At 43.6% G+C, this 20297-nt stretch overlaps 1 protein-coding gene across 1 annotated transcript in view; it reads right to left on the bottom strand.

Moving 5' to 3' along the window:
• LOC126299004 (circadian locomoter output cycles protein kaput) overlaps window positions 1–20297 on the bottom strand; it is a 701868-nt gene that overhangs the window by 240155 nt on the left and 441416 nt on the right. The window contains exon 3 of the mRNA XM_049990634.1: window positions 5291–5385. Within this exon, the coding sequence (XP_049846591.1) occupies window positions 5291–5385 (95 nt within the window). The remainder of the gene's footprint in view (window positions 1–5290; window positions 5386–20297) is intronic.

The raw sequence follows: 20297 nt of genomic DNA on the forward strand, positions 1-20297 counted from the left end.
CGTCCCTCCTCTGCCTCGACCTTTCCGCCGTTTGTTGCACGTTGTCTGCTTCCAGACGATTGGTTCAAATGGCGCTGAGCACTATGGGACTTAACATCTATGGTCATCAGTCCCCTAGATCTTAGAACTACCTAAACCTAACTAACCTAAGGACATCACACAACACCCAGTCATCACGAGGCAGAGAATGCTTCCAGACGTTTCACGCCGTACATGCCAACGGCCCTCTGTTCGGTTGAGCATGAAACGTGATTCATTTGAAAAGGCTACATGTCGGCACTCAGTGGACATCCAGTTTCGCCACTGCCATGCAAATTCAAATCCAGCCTCCGTTAGCGATAAATAGCAGTCAGCACGGTGCATGAAACAGGCGCCTGTGGTGGTGGTGGTTAGTGTTTAACGTCCCGTCGACAACGAGGTCATTAGAGACGCAGCGCAAGGGAAGGGAAGGATTGGGAAGGAAATCGGCCGTGCCCTTTCAAAGGAACCACCCCGGCATTTGCCTGAAACGATTTAGGGAAATCACGGAAAACCTAAATCAGGATGGCCGGAGACGGGATTGAACCGTCGTCTTCCCGAATGCGAGTCCAGTGTGCTAACCACTGCGCCACCTCGCTCGGTCAGGCGCCTGTTGCCGCAACGTTCGCAGAAAGGTCGTTGAGGAGACTATTGGTATCCTCTTGGTTTATCTGGGCGGTCAACTGCTCAACAGTTGCACGTCTATTCGCCCGTGCACATCTCAGCAACCGTCGTTCAACCCTGTAATGTATGACCCGTGATGTACAATATTTGCCTCGGCACTGGTTTTGGATAGCGTCATTTTGACATGCGAGGTATGCTTTACCCTCGACGGCACGCAAAATACTTACAAACTTAGCCGTTTCGTATTACCTTCCACGCTTGACCCGAAAGCCAATGATCATGTCCTTATGGACGTCTGATAAATCGCTTCGTTTCCGCACTACGACATAGACTCCACTGTTAATCGCTTGCTCGCTAACTTGTCCAGACACTCTGTGACCAAAATGTACTGAAACAGAGGATGACAGACTAAAGGCCGAAATACTAAATGTCTTATTCCAAAGCTGTTTCACAGAGGAAAACTGCACTGTAGTTCCTTCTCTAGATCGTCGCACAGATGACAAAATGATAGATATGAAATAGACGACAGAGTGATAGAGAAACGATTAAAATCGCTCGAAAGAGGAAAGGTCGCTGGACCTGATGGGATACCAGTTCGATTTTACACAGAGTACGCGAAGGCACTTGCCCCCATTCTTGCAGCGGTGTACCGTAGGTCTCTAGAAGAGCGTAGCGTTCCAAAGGATTGGAAAAGGGCAAAGGTCATCCCCGTTTTCAAGAAGGGACGTCGAACAGATGTGCAGAACTATAGACCTATATCTCTAACGTCTATCAGTTTTAGAATTTTGCAACACGTATTATGTTCGAGTATAATGACTTTACTGGTGACTAGAAATCTACTCTGTAGGAATCAGCATGGGTTTCGAAAAAGACGGTCGTGTGAAACCCAGCTCGCGCTATTCGTCCACGAGACTCAGAGGGCCATAGGCACAGGTTCACAGGTAGATGCAGTGTTTCTTGACTTCCGCAAGGCGTTCGATACAGTTCCCCACAGTCGTTTAATGAACAAAGTAAGAGCATATGGACTATCACACCAATTGTGTGATTGGGTTGAAGAGTTCCTAGATAACAGAACGCAGCATGTCATTCTCAACGGAGAGAAGTCTTCCGAAGTAAGAGTGATTTCAGGTGTGCCGCAGGGGAGTGTCGTAGGACCGTTGCTATTCACAATATACATAAATGACCTTGTCCTTGACATCGGAAGTTCACTGAGGCTTTTTTCGGATGATGCTGTAGTATATCGAGAGGTTGTAACAATGGAAAATTGTACTGAAATGCAGGTGGATCTGCAACGAATTGACGCATGGTGTAGGGAATGGCAATTGAATCTCAATGTAGACAAGTGTAACGTGCTGCAAATACACAGAAAGAAAGGCCCCTTATCATTTAGCTACAATATAGCAGGTCAGCAACTGGAAACAATTAATTCCATAAATTATCTGGGAGTAGGCATTAGAAGTGATTTAAAATGGATTGACCATTTAAAATTAATCGTCGGCAAAGCAGATACCAGACTGAGATTCATTGGAAGAATCCTAAGGAAATGCAGTCCGAATATAGGTTACAGTACACTTGTTCGCCCACTGCTTGAATAATGCTCACCGGTGAGGGATCCATACCATATAGGGTATATAGAAGAGAGAGAGAAGATCCAACGGAGAGCAGTGCGCTTCGTTACAGGATCATTTAGTAATCGCGAAAGCGTTACGGAGTTGATAGATAAACTCCAATGGAAGACTCTGCAGAAGAGACGTTCAGTAGCTCGGTACGGGCTTTTGTTGAAGTTTCGAGAACATACCTTCACCGAGGAGTCAAGCAGTATATTGCTCCCTCCTACTTATATCTCGCGAAGAGACCATGGGGATAAAATGAGAGAAATTAGAGCCCACAGAGAGGCATACCGACAATCTTTCTTTCCACGTACAATACGAGACTGGAATAGAAGGGAGAACCGATAGAGGTACTCAAGGTACCCTCCGCCACACACCGTCAGGTGGCTTGCGGAGTATGGATTTAGATGTAGACATGCCATCCCCAGGCACGTGTGGGTGGAGTATTAGCAGTTTTTGTGCTTTGCCTGCTAGTCCTGACTGATGTGAGAGTCGGGGAAGCTTACGCATACGATGGTCTTGATAGACGTAATTCGTCTGGGTTCAGGAGAGGTGACTGACGGAGGAATGCACACACACACTCGGTTAGAAGTTCGGAATCAGGAGATTTGGGTGGGTCGGCCGGAGGAGTTTCGCACCGACGCGAGAGGGACGCCCCAGCTGACTCGAACAGGCGTGAGGACGGGGTGTTTATTGATGAGATTCAGATCCTTCCTCGAGACCAGAGCACGTAAAGCCGAATTATACCTGACTGGGCCGTAGGGCTGACGAGGAAGGAGTGGTTTTGCCCTGTCTGGAGGGGTGAAGGGATAGGGATTTTCGTGGTGCGAGTACGTCCCGTTACGAACACCACGACACGCTTTGTATGCCATATATTGCTGGTGCTGCCACCTGCCGTCAGTGAGAGGTTACTGCACGCTGACGTCGAACCTAGGTGGTGGTCACATAAACGTGTCTGGTCCGTGTATTCGCCTTGGCAGGAGGAACACTGCTGAATTACAAGTACGAATCGTTAAAACATTTGCCAACTTATCTGGCCTCCAATTCCTCCCACATCCAAACGGATATGTGGGTAGAAAACGTTATCAGTCCAGTGTAGAGTCGGTGGGAGTCGTAGGAGTATATTTTGCGGTGGTTCCACTGGCACTCTTCAGATATGCTATATAAAGCATGTTCACCAAAACGAGGCCAACTTCGAAAAAGAAGTGCCTTTTGTAACTACAAATTGCAATTCTTTGCTGACAGGTCGGTAAATATTCGCCTTATTCCCTCTTACAGAAATGAGTAATAAACCTGTAAAGATTTTTCGAAATCGGAGACAAGAAACTGAACGTTTTCTCGGTGCCTTACGACCACGTCATCGACGAGACGTTAACTTTTCAGTATTCCTGTTGATGTCATCGTTCGAAACGTCACATAGATTTTTATGGGCGTACCGAGCAGCTAATTTCTGATGAAATTTAGCGTGTTACATCGACATAGCATAGATTCCGTTTTATCAGCATTGAGCTACAAATCTGGCATGTACATTATATAAATCATTATCTTTTAAATATATGTCATCAACTTGTAGAATGAAAAAGGTTTGTGGAGATCTGGGGAGCTTACAAAGAGTGCTTCCTAAAGTCTAACGCATTTGCCGCCAGTATTATTCGTATCGCGATGAATTAGAAACTTATAAGAGAAAGTCCGTTCTTGGAAAAAAATTGTCACGTAAATCAGAGGCTTTATTTTTAACGTCTAAAATGCACAGATGCAAGCGGTTGGGGCATGGGCTACACAAAGCCCCCCCCCTTCCCCCCTCCCGTCCTCCGTCACCCAAGAATATTTTCCTAAAAGTGTTTATATTTTTTTTAGATATATCAGTTTCCAAGTTTCTTCAATAATTAGCGGAAAATAAACCAACATAAAAACTGAAAATAGCAAGGAATTCTAAAAAATTACGAGCGGTGATAAATTCTTCTTGGGCTGACAGCCGAGTCACTGCGTTGTTCTCCAGCAACGTTTCAGCAAGTTTCTTACTTACCATCTTCAGGCGAAGGCTTCGCCTGAAGATGGTAAGTAAGATAGTTGCTGAAACGTTGCTGGAGAACAACGCAGTGACTCGGCTGTCAACCCGAGAAGAATTTATCATCAAGATTCGCCGAGAAAGCCTGCATTCTCAAATTGCGAGCGGTGTCTAACACAGGACACTTTTGAGATCCTCGCTTGAGAGCTAGCCTACGTGGATGTGCTTGCGCCGACGGGCTTCGGACGGTATGTAAAAGTGCCATTCACAGGCTGATCTTCCAGCTGCCAACAACAAAGCCGATGCAGTACTTGAGTCTGCAGGTAGAACCGACAGACTACAGGTGGTTGAGTAAGGCGTGACAGAAAGGGAAGTCCCTCCCCTAAGGAAATAATAAGAGAAGCACTGACTCTCCTCACCATAGCTGGATTGGTTGGTTGGTTGCTTGGGGAAGAAGACCACACAGCGTGGTCATCGGTCTCATCGGACTAGGGAAGGATGGGGAAGGAAGTCGGCCGTGCCCTTTCAGAGGAACCATCCCGGCATTTGCCTGGAGTGATTTAGGGAAATCACGGAAAACCTAAATCAGGATGGCCGGACGCGGGATTGAACCGTCGTCCTCCCGAATGCGAGTCCAGTGTCTAACCACTGCGCCACCTCGCTCGGTCACCATAGCTGGAACTATTGAAAGAAACGCCTCTCATTTACAGGCTCGCATAGCCATATCTGCAGGTCTGTGTTCACATCGTCGTGCTGAGTAAAATACTGATAATGGTGCAATGTACACTTCGATTTTACGCCGTGTCAATTATTATTCTTGTAAGCTGAAACGATAGGCTAAGGATTGATACAAAAATTATCACAATGTTTAAAAAAATATTTTATTATGATTATTAAATTGTAGGGAACTACGTTACGTTAAAATTGGGAGTGACAGGAAGCTATAGTTGGAGCGGTCGAGGATTTGGAGGGTGGAGAAATTAAGAATACGTGCCGTCCCAGAATGTAGACCAGTGTTGGGCAGACTTACCTGAAGAAACATGTCGCCGTCCAAAGGCGAGTGGTCGTAGGCGGTCAGGTCCCTGTTGCGGTACTGAGAGTCTTCTTTGTCCTTGTGCATTACAACTGAAACATACAAAAATACGCCTTATCAGCTCAGTCCCAAGTCGCACATAGAAATTCTGAAAAAATTCCAGATAATGAGGAGTTTAATGAACAAAGAAATGGTATCTGAGGTGTTTAAAGGTTACAGGTAGAGGGAAGTGCCGCAGTGGTGGGAAACTCTATCACTATAAGCGAACTTGATACCAAATTTAACGTCAACATGTGACGGACTATCATTATATCATTATAAACTGTCACATCTCCACGAGCCACTGCCATTAGGATTCTTAAAGGCCCAAGGGATGTCCACCGACCACCGTGTCATCCTCTACCTTGCGGTGTCATGCGGGTATAGGGTGGTTATTATTAAACTTTCGCTATTTGTGAAGGGCTCCATGAAAAACGAGTGACCTTAGAACACTGAAACTTCTCGGGGACATTTGTAAGGACAGGTGGAAGAGAAATAACGAACAAAGCATTGAAAGAAGCACATTTTAATTTCCAAATGAGAGGCTAACATTTGTTAACTGTTTACCGTATTTAAGTTCCTGGTTGCAATCGTTGCACAGACTGACGAACATCTGCATCCACCACGGCATGGAACCGCACTAGAGATGGCTCTACTAGTGCCCGAAACAACGGTGGACCATGGAATGATCAGCTTGTCGTTACACAGGAACTGGACTGCTTGAAGATCCCACATAGCGTCCAGGATTCCCATCCACGGCAACAGTAACTTCTTCAAATGTGAGCCAACTGACCGTCGGCCTCTCCCAGGATCAATTTCCAAATCGCCAGTTAATTCGAACTTCCGAATCACGTTTTTCAACAGCGATGCGGAAAGAGGACCTCTCCGCATTCCTTTAATGCGACTATACTGGCGAACAGCACCAGCACTATTGCTGTTGCTTTGATAAAAGGGCTGTGCAAGTAAAGCTCTGCTCACCTTGTCCAGCTGGCCGCTAAGGCCGAGCGATTCTAGGCTCTTCAGTCTGGAACCGCGCTACCGCTACGGTTGCAGGTTCGAATCCTGTGTGTGATGTCCTTTGGTTAGTTAGGTTTAAGTAGTTCTAAGTTCTAGGGAACAGATGACATCAGGTGTTAAGTCCCATAGTGCTCAGAGCCATTTGAACCATCACCTTGTCCAGACCCATGTCAACTGTCTGCAACTGTAATGTCCACTGCTGCTTGTGTTTCCACCTTATGTCGCCGTATCAGTGCCGTCGCCTAACGATAAGTCTTGACACTAAAACTACTAACAACGCCAATCCTGCAGCATGCACTCTGCATGTCATTCCTGTAAAGCTAGGAATCTGTACGGTACAGGGCTTTCTGTTTACACTGGCGCAAGTAGCGAAAGTTTAATTATAACCATTCCGTAAACTAGGCACCAAACTCCGTGATGTAAAATTCTTCGATCACCTACATTCGAACTGGTCGACGACCATCGTACCGCCGTGTATCAGTCATATCCGATGCGGAGTAATGTTGAAGTGTTAGTTGAACCACTGCGCAGTCTCATTAGCAAAATGGTGGAATATTGGGGGGAGGGGGGGGGGGGAGCTACGAAACCAAGGGTAGGTTGTTGACGGAATCACTTTGGATTCCCTGGGAGCGAATCAGGAGAAAAAGGCCATGTAAAACGTGACTCAGAGAAAGCGAAAAGGGATGGAGTTTCCTCTGTTTGTTCTCTTATTCTCGTTACTTCGCAGTTTATACTTGGGCAGTTCTCGCCTTGACACAATATTCCCTCCCGGTACACCCCTCGGCGTCTACGGGGATGGAACCACACGATTGCGTGTGTAAATTTGTTCGGGGCAGTTCTTGGCGGGGCGGCGTAATTATTCTATCGGAAGCAGGTTACCGGCGGCAAACACGGCGCTGCCCGTCAGTCGTGTTCGCTGCTGGTGCTGAGTCATCGCACCAATTAACATGTCTCACTAACGCGCCATAAACGGGCTTTTACCCGCGCATTTGGCCCTTGTGACAACAGGGGCAGCGTGTGAATTAACCACTGCGTGCGTTTTGTCGGTGACTGTGATACGGCCAGTCACCACGTCCCGGCCTAAAGAGGTGCAAACTTTTATAGCTGTGAGCGCAACACTTTTTTACTTTAGCTCAATCGTGACTAAATCCGTGAAATAGCTCTACTCCACATGGCTCTTTAGTATTCGTCGTCCGTTCAGTCGCGTAGCTCGTACCGGATTTTCCACACAGTCCCATATGTTATTCTTCCATGGTCTCTCTCATTCTGGTTTCGGCAAGCTCCTGGTGAATTGTTCGTGGTAGGAGGACTCGAACGGGGATGCACTCGGTCTTGTGAGGCACATTGAAGAGATTCTTGAGTGAGAAGTAGCGGCTTCAACGTCTACAGACACGACAACGACCGGGAGAGCGGAGTGCTCACCTGTGCCCGTACATAACCGCACGACGCCAGTTGGCTGAAGGGTCCGGCGGCAGCCGGTCAGCATGGCGGTGTCGTCTGGGCCTGCTCACGGAGTTACTTTACTTTTCTACAGGGTGTTACAAAAAGGTACGGCCAAACTTCCAGGAAACATTCCTCACACACAAAGAAGGAAAATATGTTATGTGGACATGTGTCCGGCAACGCTTACTTTCCATGTTAGAGCTCATTTTATTGCTTCTCTTCAAATCACGTTAATCATGGAATGGAAACACACAGCAACAGAACGTACCAGCGTGACTTCAAACACTTTGTTACAGCAAATATTCAAAATGTCCTCCGTTAGCGAGGATACATGCATCCACCCTCCGTCGCATGGAATCCCTGATGCGCTGATGCACCCCTGGAGAATGGCGTACTGTATCACAGCCGTCCACAGTACGAGCACGAAGAGTCTCTACATTTCGTACCGGGGTTGCGTAGACAAGAGCACTAAAATGCCACCAAAAATGAAAGTCAAGAGGGTTGAGGTCAGGAGAGCGTGGAGGCCATGGAATTGGTCCGCCTCTACCAATCCATCGGTCACCGAATCTGTTGTTGAGAAGCGTACGAACACTTCGACTGAAATGTGCAGCCGGCCGCGGTGGTCTCGCGGTTCTAGGCGCGCAGTCCGGAACCGTGCGACTGCTACGGTCGCAGGTTTGAATCCTGCCTCGGGCATGGATGTGTGTGATGTCCTTAGGTTATTTAGGTTTAAGTAGTTCTAAGTTCTAGGGGACTAATGACCACAGCAGTTGAGTCCCATAGTGCTCAGAGCCATTTGAGCCATTTTTTTGAAATGTGCAAGAGCTCCATCGTGCATGAACCACATGTTGTGTCGTACTTGTAAAGGCACATGTTCTAGCAGCACAGGTAGAGTATCCCGTATGAAATCATTATAACGCGCTCCATTGAACGTAGGTGGAAGCACATGGGGCCCAATCAAGACATCACCAACAATGCCTGCCCAAACGTTCACAGAAAATCTGCGTTGATGACGTGATTGCACAATTGCGTGCGGATTCTCGTCAGCCCACATATGTTGATTGTGAAAATTTACAATTTGATCACGTTGGAATGGAGCCTCATCCGTAAAGAGAACATTTGCACTGAAATAAGGATTGACATATTGTTGGATGAACCATTAGCAGAAGTGTACCCGTGGAGGCCAATCAGCTGCTGATAGTGCCTGCACACGCTGTACATGGTACAGAAACAACTGGTTCTCCCGTGGCACTCTCCATACAGTGACGTGGTCAACGTTACCTTGTACAGAAGCAACTTCTCTGACGCTGGCATTAGGGTTATCGTCAACTGCACGAAGAATTGCCTCGTCCGTTGCAGGCGTCCTCGTCGTTCTAGGTATTCCCCAGTCGCGAGTCATAGGCTGGAATGTTCCGTGCTCCCTAAGACGCCAAGCAATTGCTTCGAACGTATTCCTGTCGGGACACCTTCGTTCTGGAAATCTGTCTCGATACAAACGTACCGCGCCACGGCTATTGCCTCGTGCTAATCCATAAATCAAATGGGCATCTGCCAACTCCGCATTTGTAAACATTGCACTGACTGCAAAACCATGTTCGTGATGAACACTAACGTGTTGATGCTACGTACTGATGTGCTTGATGCTAGTACTATAGAGCAATGAGTCGCATGTCAACACAAGCACTGAAGTTAACATTACCTTCCTTCAATTGGGCCAACTGGCGGTGAATCAAGGAAGTACCGTACAAACTGACGAAACTAAAATGAGCTCTAACTTACAAATTAAGCGTTTCCGGACACATGTCCACATAACATCTTTTCTTTATTTGTGTGTGAGGAATGTTTCCTGAAAGTTTGGCCGTACCTTTTTGTAACACCCTGTATATTACGTAGCTGGAAGTGACTTATGCCTCACTGAGAATATGGACATTAGCTGTCACTCACACACGTATACACAGAACCACTATACTCATCTTAGAGTTTACTACGACATGCGAGCATACAAGAGAGTCAGTTGCCTCTATCGATGACGTTTTATGCAACCCGCAATGTTATATCTGCCTTCTAAAACCACGCGCGAGATTTTCATATTCTCTCTCTCGCTACGCGCAAACTATTAGTCTTACAGAAAAAAGTGAACAGCAAATTTAATCTTGAGCAGTTGTAGTTGTATACATCAAAACAATCAGCAATCAGTTGCGCAAAGGAAATTTTATTTTCTTAACCGGTTTCAGGGACTTAGCGCCCTCAGTGTCCTTCTCGCAAATAATGCTAGTTATAACCGTCTGTAGTAGGGCGCTAAGTATCTGAAACCGGTTAGGGAAATAAGATTTATTGTATGCAACTGGTTGCTGGTTATTTCGATATGTAGTTAAAATTTCTACATTACATTTACTACAAAAAAGGTAATTTTCTTTTTTCTGGGGGACTAATAGTTTGCGTGTAGCGAGCGAGAGGAAATGAAAATCTAGGGCGCTGTTTTTGGAGATCAGGTATGACATTGTGAGCTGCATAAAAAGACATCGGTAGGGGCAGCTGAATCAGTCTGTATAATTTATGTGGAGATTACTATGAATTTTATTTGCAGTTATAGTTAAAGGTTTACAGTGATCGGTCTCTCTCATCATATCGTATATGACTCATCCGATGAAGCTAAACTTATCTTTCTCCATGTTAACAGCATTCTGATATTACATGATATGAGAGGCCCCTCTGCCTTTGCTGAATTTTATGTGAATTCTTTCCATATGTACCATGCCCTGTTAGACAGTAAATCATCATATAATCCGGTGTGACTTGGTTCATTCTCTTACGCTCTCTGATGTTGGATAAAATTTTATATATTCTCCAGTTCTTATCAGGGTCATTCCTTTTACTTCCATACGTACTCGTTCCTGCGTCACAACCTGTACTCGTACACACATTATGTAATTCCCGTACAGGGGAGACATTTTAATTGAAAGTCACTGCCTGGTATCGGCGGATAAATACGATATTGCAGTGTTGTAAAACAGAGCGATGCAATGTTCCTTTGTAGCAAAAAATCTCGACAAGGCCTTGACTGAGTTACATCAAATATTTACACGATGCTCTACTAAACGTTTGAGCAGATGTAAGCTATATGTCTTTTTTTACTACACATAGCCTGTAAATATATATTAACGTACAAAGGTGAAACGTTGTTAAAAGAAATCTCGAAAGTTCTTTACTGATTTACTTCAAATTTTTACACGATAGTCCAATGAAGTGTCAGGCAGATATAAGCTACATATTTTTTAAGCGACGATGAACAGATTTTCTGTTAAAACCGACTGGGAAAAAGCAATTGATATGCCATGAAAATACAAGGTTTAGTTTTCTTCCTCGAAGCTGTTTTAGCTTGTATATATTTCGGCATATGATTAGAATAGAACTACGGAATTTGGATCGTCGGAAACTTTACAGTCTTACTCGTTTGGGGATTAAAAGTATGCGAGATAGTGTAATTGCAGGTAATATCCTCAGAGTCCAGCATGCCCCATCTACAGGTATATGCACCTGGCAAACGTTCCACATACGACTTACGAAATACGTGCTGATGTTCCATTACAACGGTATGCTTCAACAGAAAATGTGGCGTGCATTCAACCAGCATGTAGGACACAATGTCCACGTGCAGTTAAACTACAGTTTTGTACAGATAATATTACTTACACACAGCAAAACATGCGATGCAACGACCATTTTCCTGAAGTGTGTATAGTGCATTGGTTGAACTGCCTGTGGCGAAAAGAACGTAGCGTTTGTCTGTCGGATAATTTTTCCTACTATACTAGAACGAACGTTTCTGGAAAGAGTAAGGGGTTTTAATATCAGTAATGGGGCACTACTGCAACGAAGCATTCATTTAATGATACGCTCAGCGCTGAAACTGGCAGCGCAACTTTTTTTTATATTTGTACAAAGGTGGTCGGCGTGTGAATTGAGCGGAGTGGCGCGGAGCAGTTCGGGAAGCGTCGGCGGTTGTCGGCCGCTATCGGAAGCATCTGGCCCCTCCCCTTACGCGTTTGCAGCGCCCTTAATGAGAACGGCTGCGTCATTGTTTCTGCTCGCCGACTGCGTCATTGATTCACTCATTATCTGATCTCCGGCGCATTATTTAAAAACAGAGTTCACGGGGTGGGGAAGCCCGCGCGTACTCATAAAAACAGCCCACCTCTGCCGCATACGTTAGTTTCCTAAAAATATACGCGGGGCGAGTGACAGAGCGGCGGTAGGGAAGGGTCGGTCACTGTAGATTAATCTTCATGATTGAGCTTTCAGAGTTTGCTGGCTTCCCTAATGGAATATTGATCCGCCGAGAGATTTGTTACGTACGTGCGCTTCCAAGTGTGTTTAAGAACACCGTTGGCAGCGAGAGACTCGGGTTGACAGCCAATCAAGAGGACACTGTCAAGCGTGCTGGGCCCGCAAACGCCACTTGGCGTAAGAGTTTAACCGGACGTTGTAAGCTATACACCCCTCTTTAACTCACATGCATGCCTAAACACGAGTGTCTCCAACAGAGGTGGTTTATCAGTCGGCTTGCTGAGAAGTAATGCCTCCGACTTTTTATACAAAAACTCGTAAATATTTTGAAATGAAGCGAACTCTGTTAACATTCTACATCTTTATTCTTCATGTATACACATTTATTTTTCAACGTAGTCGCTAAGGCGACGAGCACATGACCAGTTTGTTGATACCGTTATTGCAGAATGTTTGATATTTTGGACGGAGCCACAACCACACCTCTGCTTGCACCGCTGCATCACTATCAGCGTGAAGTCCTTGAGGTTGTGTATGTCAGAGTACCTGATGGCTCAACACAAAAGTTTTGCCTCAAGTACAGATAGTGTTGAGGACCAGTGGACAAAGTTCAAAACCATCGTACAATATGTGTTACATGAGTATGTGCCAAGCAAGATCGTAAGAAATGGAAAAGAGCCATCTTGGTACAAGAACCGAGTTAGAAAACTGCTGCGGAAGCAAAGGGAACTTCACAGCAAACATAAACATAGCCAGAGCCTTGCAGACAGACAAAATTACGCGAAATGTAGTGTGAGGAGGGCTATACGGGAAGCGTTCAATGAAATCGAAAAGTAAAGTTCTATGTAATGACTTGGCAGAAAATCCTAAGAAATTTTGGGCTTATGTCAAAGCGGTAGGTGGATCAAAACAAAATGTCCAGACACTGTGTGGCCAAAATGGTACTGAAACAGGGGAGACTAAAGGCCGAAATACTAAATGGCTTTTTCCAAAGCTGTTTCACAGAGGAAGACTGCACTGTAGTTCCTTCTCTAGATTGTCGCACACATGACAAAATGGTAGATATCAAAATAGACTACAGAGGGATAGAGAAACAATTAAAATCGCTCAAAAGAGGAAAGGCCGCTGGACCTGATGGGATACCAGCTCGATTTTACACAGAGTACGCGAAGGAACTTGCCCCCCTTCTTGCAGCGGTGTACTGTACGTCTCTAGAAGATCGTAGCGTTCCAAAGGATTGGAAAAGGACACAGGTCATCCCCGTTTTCAAGAAGGGACGTCGAACAGATGTGCAGAACTATAGACCTATATCTCTAACGTCTATCAGTTGCAGAATTTTGGAACACATATTATGTTCGAGTATAATGACTTTTCTGGACACTAGATATCTACTCTGTAGGAATCAGCATGGGTTTTGAAAAAGACAGTTGTGTGAAACCCATTTCGCACTATACGTCCACGAGACACAAAAGGCCATAGACACGGGTTCACAGGTAGATGCCGTGTTTCTTGACTTCCGCAAGGCGTTCGATACAGTTCCCCACAGTCGTTTAATGAACAAAGTAAGAGCATATGGACTATCAGACCAATAGTGTGATTGGATTGAAGAGTTCCTAGATAACAGAACGAGGGATGCCATTCTCAATGGAGAGAAGACTTTCGAAGTAAGAGTGATTTCAGGTGCCGCAGGGGAGTGTCGTAGGACCGTTGCTATTCACCTGGTGGATGACATCGGAAGTTCACTGAGGCTTTTGTAGATGATGCTGTGGTGTATCGAGAGGTTGTAACAATGGAAAATTGTACTGAAATGCAGGACGATCTGCAGCGAATTGACGCATGGTGAAGGGAATGGCAATTGAATCACAATGTAGACAAGTGTAATGTGCTGCGAATACATAGAAAGAAAGATCCCTTATCTTTTAGCTACAACATAGCAGGACAGCAACTGGAAGCAGTTAATTCCATAAATTATCTGGGAGTACTCATTAGGAGTGATTTAAAATGGAATGATCATATAAAGTTGATCGACGGTAAATCAGATGCCAGACTGAGATTCATTGGAAGAATCCTAAGGAAATGCAATCCGAAAACAAAGGAAGTAGGTTACAGTACGTTTTTTCGCCCGCTGCTTGAATACTGCTCACCAGTGTGGGATCCGTAAAAATAGGGTTGATAGAAGAGATAGAGAAAATCCAACGGAGAGCAGCGCGCTTCGTTATAGAATCATTTAGTAATCGCGAAAGCGTTACGGAGATGATAGATGAACTCCAGTGAAAGACTCTGCAGGAGAGACGCTCAGTAGCTCTGTACGGGCTTTTGTTGAAGTTTCGAGAACATACCTTCACTGAGGAGTCAAGCAGTATATTGCTCCCTCCTACGTATATCTCGCGAAGAGACCATGAGGATAAAATCAGAGAGATTAGAGCCCACACAGAGGCATACCGACAATCCTTCTTTCCACCAACAATACGAGACTGGAATAGAAGGGAGAGGCAATAGAGGTGCTCAAGGTACCCTCCGCCAAACACTGTCAGGTGGCTTGCGGAGTATGGATGTAGAAGTAGATGTTATTTGAATTTAGGAAGCAGATGAAAATGGGATGGGGCGAAGTCGGGGTTGTATGGAGGATGATCAACGACAGTGAACCCAAGGAGTCAGACTGTTGCAAATGTCGCAGCGCTCATGTTTGGTCTGGCACTGTTATAGCAAAGAAGAGGGTGTACCAGCTGCTGACGAAATCTTCGAATACCAAAATCGATAATAGCAAGCTGTTTCTCACGCACCGACATATTCCGTTACTCATCGCCGTGTTACACACTACGCTTCGGAGGCCCCTAGCAAACGAGAGAGGCAAATTTGAAGACATGAAGAATAAAGACGTATAATTTTAACAGCATTTGTTTTGTTTTAAAACTTTAAGACTTTACACATAAAAAAACTTGGAAGCATTACTTTTCAGCACGCCCTCGTAAGTTTGCAAGCTCTCTGTCTGTACAAGGAGTTTTCTACAGTCGGCGAAAATAATCGTAGAATGTGCCGCGTAAATAAAAATAAATTGAGGAGCCTGTCATTTTGGAGGGTAACAGAGAAAGCTCGGATCAGGAGACAGCTTATTGTCGAGCCTGCTTTTGTGAAAGTCGCTGAAGGTTATTCTGAGGCCTAGCGAACCGTACATTCATTTAGCCATAAAATTCTTGAGAAGAGCGTCTCAGAACAAAACGAAACGGTTGGACTGTACGTCAGATGCCCGGCATTATGTGATCTCTCGTTGTTTTGCAGGTAGCTTTGGAGTCAGAAACAATCCAAATAATACACGACGCCGGATGGCACAAGAGAGAAAGTCGTGTCGGACCGCACAAAAACAGTGAAAACTCTGTACACCCTCCACCTCATACCCCCAAAAATCGTCATGGGTATAATCATTTGTACTACGAATGTCATTGACCTGAGGTGTTTCATGAAGTCAAGATCGTTGGTTTTCCACTTACGGCTATGATCCATGTGTAGGATTACAAAACTACTGTAGGCTGCCATAGAATACCATAAGTAAGCGTAGAGTACGGTAGTTTTCCTAGTACCTTGGTCAATTAAAGTCGTACCCGCATTACCTGTAAGTTAAGTGTGTAGCGTACGTATTGGGCGTTATCTCATAACGAACGCTTTCCTTACGTATGCAATCAGTGTCTTAATAGATTCCCCTACAAACTGTAAGTGGTAAACTGTCTAGGAAATGAATGAAAAATAAACAGTATGTATAGCAAAATTCAGCTTGTTTGTGTTTAATTCAGGTTTTATTCGAAAATTGTTGATTTTTTACGTGAAACGGTGGGATGTTGTTGTAACAATGAGGAAAACCATACAGATTTATCATACAGCGTTAGAAAACGCTATTTCCTCAACAGAAAGGAAAACAACCTCAAAACCAAAGTCGGCGGCTGTGGCCGAGCGTTTCTAGACGCTTCAGTTCGGAACCGCACTGCTGCTAGGCCACAGGTTTGAATCCTGCCTCGGGCATGGATGTGTGTGATGTCCTTAGGTTAGTTAGGCTTAAGTAGTTATAAGTCTAGGGGACTGATGACCTTTGATGTTAACTCCCAAAGTGCTTAGAGATATTTGAACCATTTTTTTTCAAAACCAAAAATAAATCAATCATCGCTTCAGTACTTCGCCGACGTTCATAAAACATGTGCCTGTTATTCATAAATAACTGTCGCATTTATCAATAATAACAGGAAACTCTTGCCTTTTATCATGATGAAGAACGTTTTATTGAGTACAAATTAACAACAATAATTATATATATATATATATATATATATATATATATATATATATATATATATATAGGTTTATGCATGCAAATTGTACTTGCATAAAAAGTTATTGCTTTGGTTGAATACAAGCGCAGAAGTTACGCGATCAACTTATTTTTATTACTTATCAAATTTATACTCTACGATATAAAATACACAACAAACTAACACCGAGTGGTGTGCGGTTCTAATTACATGCAAAACAACTAACTAAACAAACAACAGACAGAGAAAAATCGTAGAGTCCCGATTTCTCTCTTACACATTCATGTTTCTTTCTCTACTAATGCTACCAATACTGCCGGTAAACCTACCATTTACTGCGTAGTTTAAGTAGTGTACCAAAACTACCGAATAATATTTTTGGTAGAACGCAACTTTGTCCATTTGTAATCCCGAACATTTAACGTTATCTACTCCTTGTAGTTCTTTGTTTCGATAACTACCGATAGTTTTTAGTGAGTTGTGAGAAGTAGTGCACTGTAGGTATTGAGTATTTTGATAACACCAGTGTGTTGACAGTTTCAAATTTTTAATTAGCTACTTTCTCAGGAAGAGCACTAATATTATTTTTTATTTCTTTTATCTGTTTTATCCCTGCGTCTGTCTCTGCACCAGTCACAGTAACATAGCAAGACAGATGAACTATACAAAAAGGTATAGCTAATTCTGGTCACATACAGTGAAACTAAACGGAGAGGATTGTCTGTGAGATGCTTGGCGACCGGAATGCTTATTAGGCGAGTTAGCTCGGAAATTATTCACCGCTCGGCTCGTGCCGTAATTACGGCAACGGAGAGAGGTATCACGTACATTCGGCGAACGGTATATATTTTGGTATTGATGGCGGCAGAAGATAAATGAGTGGCGCGGTGTCTCCAGGCCGTGGCGAGCAGCTGTTCAGTTGTTCCCGGGTCACCCCGAGCACCCAGCCCGGACCAGGCAATTATGCCCTGCGCAACGCTGCGCTCGCTTATAATTGATCTCACTGCTGGCATTCCTACGCACAACGAATACTGGATGAAATATTCCGATCGTCTCTTATTTCATTACTGCGCGAGTTAATTGAAATTAACCTTTACGACGTGCCGGCCTTAGTACGACGTCGTTAATGATTACGCAACGGAGCAATGTTGTGATAATATGGCTAAATGAGCGACTAGTTCGGAATAACGCTTAATGTGACTAGATAATAATCCAGGCAAATGAGTTCGAAGCGCCGCTACTTTTTTTTTTTAGTTTGCTTTCTCTTTCCTCAGAAAATCTGTATCTCCTCGCTTGTTCCTTGTCTGTTCGTCTGTCCAGGTTCTGTTGGTTTCAGTTCTCAGTTTGTGTGCAAATTGGTGAATTTTGTGTTTCTGAATGCAGATCTAATCCCTATTGTTTCACCTGAAACTTCTGAACTGTGGTGCTACAGAAGGATGCTGAAGACAGGTGGGTAGATGGCATAACAGCTAAAGAGGTCCTGAATTGAATTAAAGTGGAAGACCTTTATGGCACATTTTGAGGTATCAAGGAATGGTTAATTTGGGAATTGAGGAAAGTACGTACGCGTGTTTTGTGTGTTTGTGTGTGTGTGTGTGTGTGGGAGGGGGGGGGGGGGGGGGAGGGGGAGGGAGATGATGTGTGTGGGAGGAGGAACTGTAGAGACAGGTCAAGGCAAAGTATGCAACATATTACCCTTTACAAGTCAATAAAATAATTGACATTAAGGCGTACATGTTTAGCCCTGAAGAGCATAAGATAATACGTAGGTTATTGTAACCATGAATTATGCGAATAAAACAGTTACACTACGTAATTGTACTTATCATATATACATCCACTAGAGAAATGAAGAAGTCAAATTTGCATAGAAGCCTCTTAGTATTATTAACAATAAAGTCAAAAATTAATTCAGGTAAAAAATTCATTGGTGAGCCTGAATTAGATGGTCACCAACAAATCCTTCAGTCTTTTTTCAAAATGTACTTTATGAGCAGCCATACATTTTATGGTTGATGGGAAGTTATTAAAATACCGGGTGATCAAAAAGTCAGTATAAATTTGAAAACTGAATAAATCACGGAATAATGTAGATAGAGAGGTACAAATTGACACACATGCTTAGAATGACATGGGGTTTTATTAGCACAAAAAATACAAAAATACAAAAATTCAAAAAATGTCCGACAGATGACGCTTCATCTGATCAGAATAGCAATAATTAGAATAACAAAGTAAGACAAAGCAAAGATGATGTTCTTTACAGGAAATGCTCAATTTGTCCACCATCATTCCTCAACAATAGCTGTAGTCAAGGAGTAACGTTTTGAACACCACTGTATGGTGAGGCATTGGCGTCGGATGTTGTCTTTCAGCATCCCTAGAGATGTCGGTCGATCACGATACACTGGCGACTTCAGGTAACCCCAAAGTCAATAATCGCACGGACTGAGGTGTGGGGACCTGGGAGGCCAAGCATGACGAAAGTGGCGGCTGAGCACACGATCTTCACCAAATTACGCGCGCAAGGAGATCTTTCACGCGTCTCGCAATACTTTTTTTTTGGTTCTAATAAAACACAATGTCATTCCAAGCATGTGTGTCATTTTTACCTCTATACCTACATTATTCCGTGGTTTATTAAGTTTTCAGATTTATACTGACTTTTTGATCACCCGGTATATGTTTCTTAATAAAAAAACATGTTTCTCGATTACTGAAAATGCATTTAAGCATATATGTATCTTCTTCTTGTTCCTGGTAATGACGTAATGAAGTAAGAGTTTGATATTTTAATATAATAGATTTTATTAAGGACTAAATATACACTTCTTTTATCAGGCCCCTTTTGGAATTCTTGAATTCACATCACAAATACTTTTAAGAGCTCTCTAATATACATCCTGGAGGTTAAAATTCCGTCCTGGCCATCCTTATTTGTATTTACTGTAATTCCCCTAAATTACATTGGAAGCATGCTGGGGTGGTCCCCTTGATAAGACGATAGTCGACTTATTACCACCGCTATTCCGTCTCTGATGACCTCACTGTCGACGAGATGTTACTGTAAGCTTCTTTTTTTGTTAGAAAAAGAAAATTGCAATGCGGATAGGCTGTGAAAGGCCACAATCGCCAAAAACTGTGGTAATAATTTCGTTTTGTATCTACCACAATATACAAACTAACATAAATTCACAAGGTAGCTTAAACAGTGTAAGATTATTATGAACGGTGGTTACAGTTTCCTGTACATTTAGACTGTGTCTGCTCAATTAATCGAATTCTTGATTTTTGTGAGTACCAAATCTCATAAATACGTTTTCATTCATTCTGCCAGCTGCCAGATACATAATTACCACTTTTGATACAGTTCCAGCTTTAGAAAACAATCTTCACACTGAATTAAATAAAAACCCGTAACGATTGCCTACGTAATATGAAACTGTCAATTTCAGACAATTAGTGGTTATGAGCTGCTTTGGAGCTGCCAGTATAAGTAATGTTATCCAAAATCACTACTACCCACAAAAACTTAATATTAACAGCATTTTATTATTTAGGCCGACCAAAACTGAAATTGTTTGAAGAGGACTGCGTATAGTGCCTGAAGATGATCTCCGAGAGACCGAAAGGCGACATTGATAAATAAGTTGCAGAAGGAGTACTTATTTCGAGTAGCGGCTATGCTATGGAATAAATACATTAATACTCTTGGCGCAGTCACTATAGACAGCAGAAACCTTAATGTACTTTTGTTAGCACAAAATTCACTAGCGTCACGATACAGTCTTATAATTTAAGTGCGAAGGAACTACAGAGCGCCTTCTTCTTTTCATTTTACTTTCTTTTCATCCCCGTTGCCCAGTCTGGCCACAGGGATGGGCAGTCAGTGGTAAAAGCATCGGCTCTTCAACTTAATT

This window comes from Schistocerca gregaria, chromosome X (genome assembly GCF_023897955.1).
Source record: "Schistocerca gregaria isolate iqSchGreg1 chromosome X, iqSchGreg1.2, whole genome shotgun sequence".
Classification (NCBI taxonomy): Eukaryota; Metazoa; Arthropoda; class Insecta; order Orthoptera; family Acrididae; genus Schistocerca; species Schistocerca gregaria.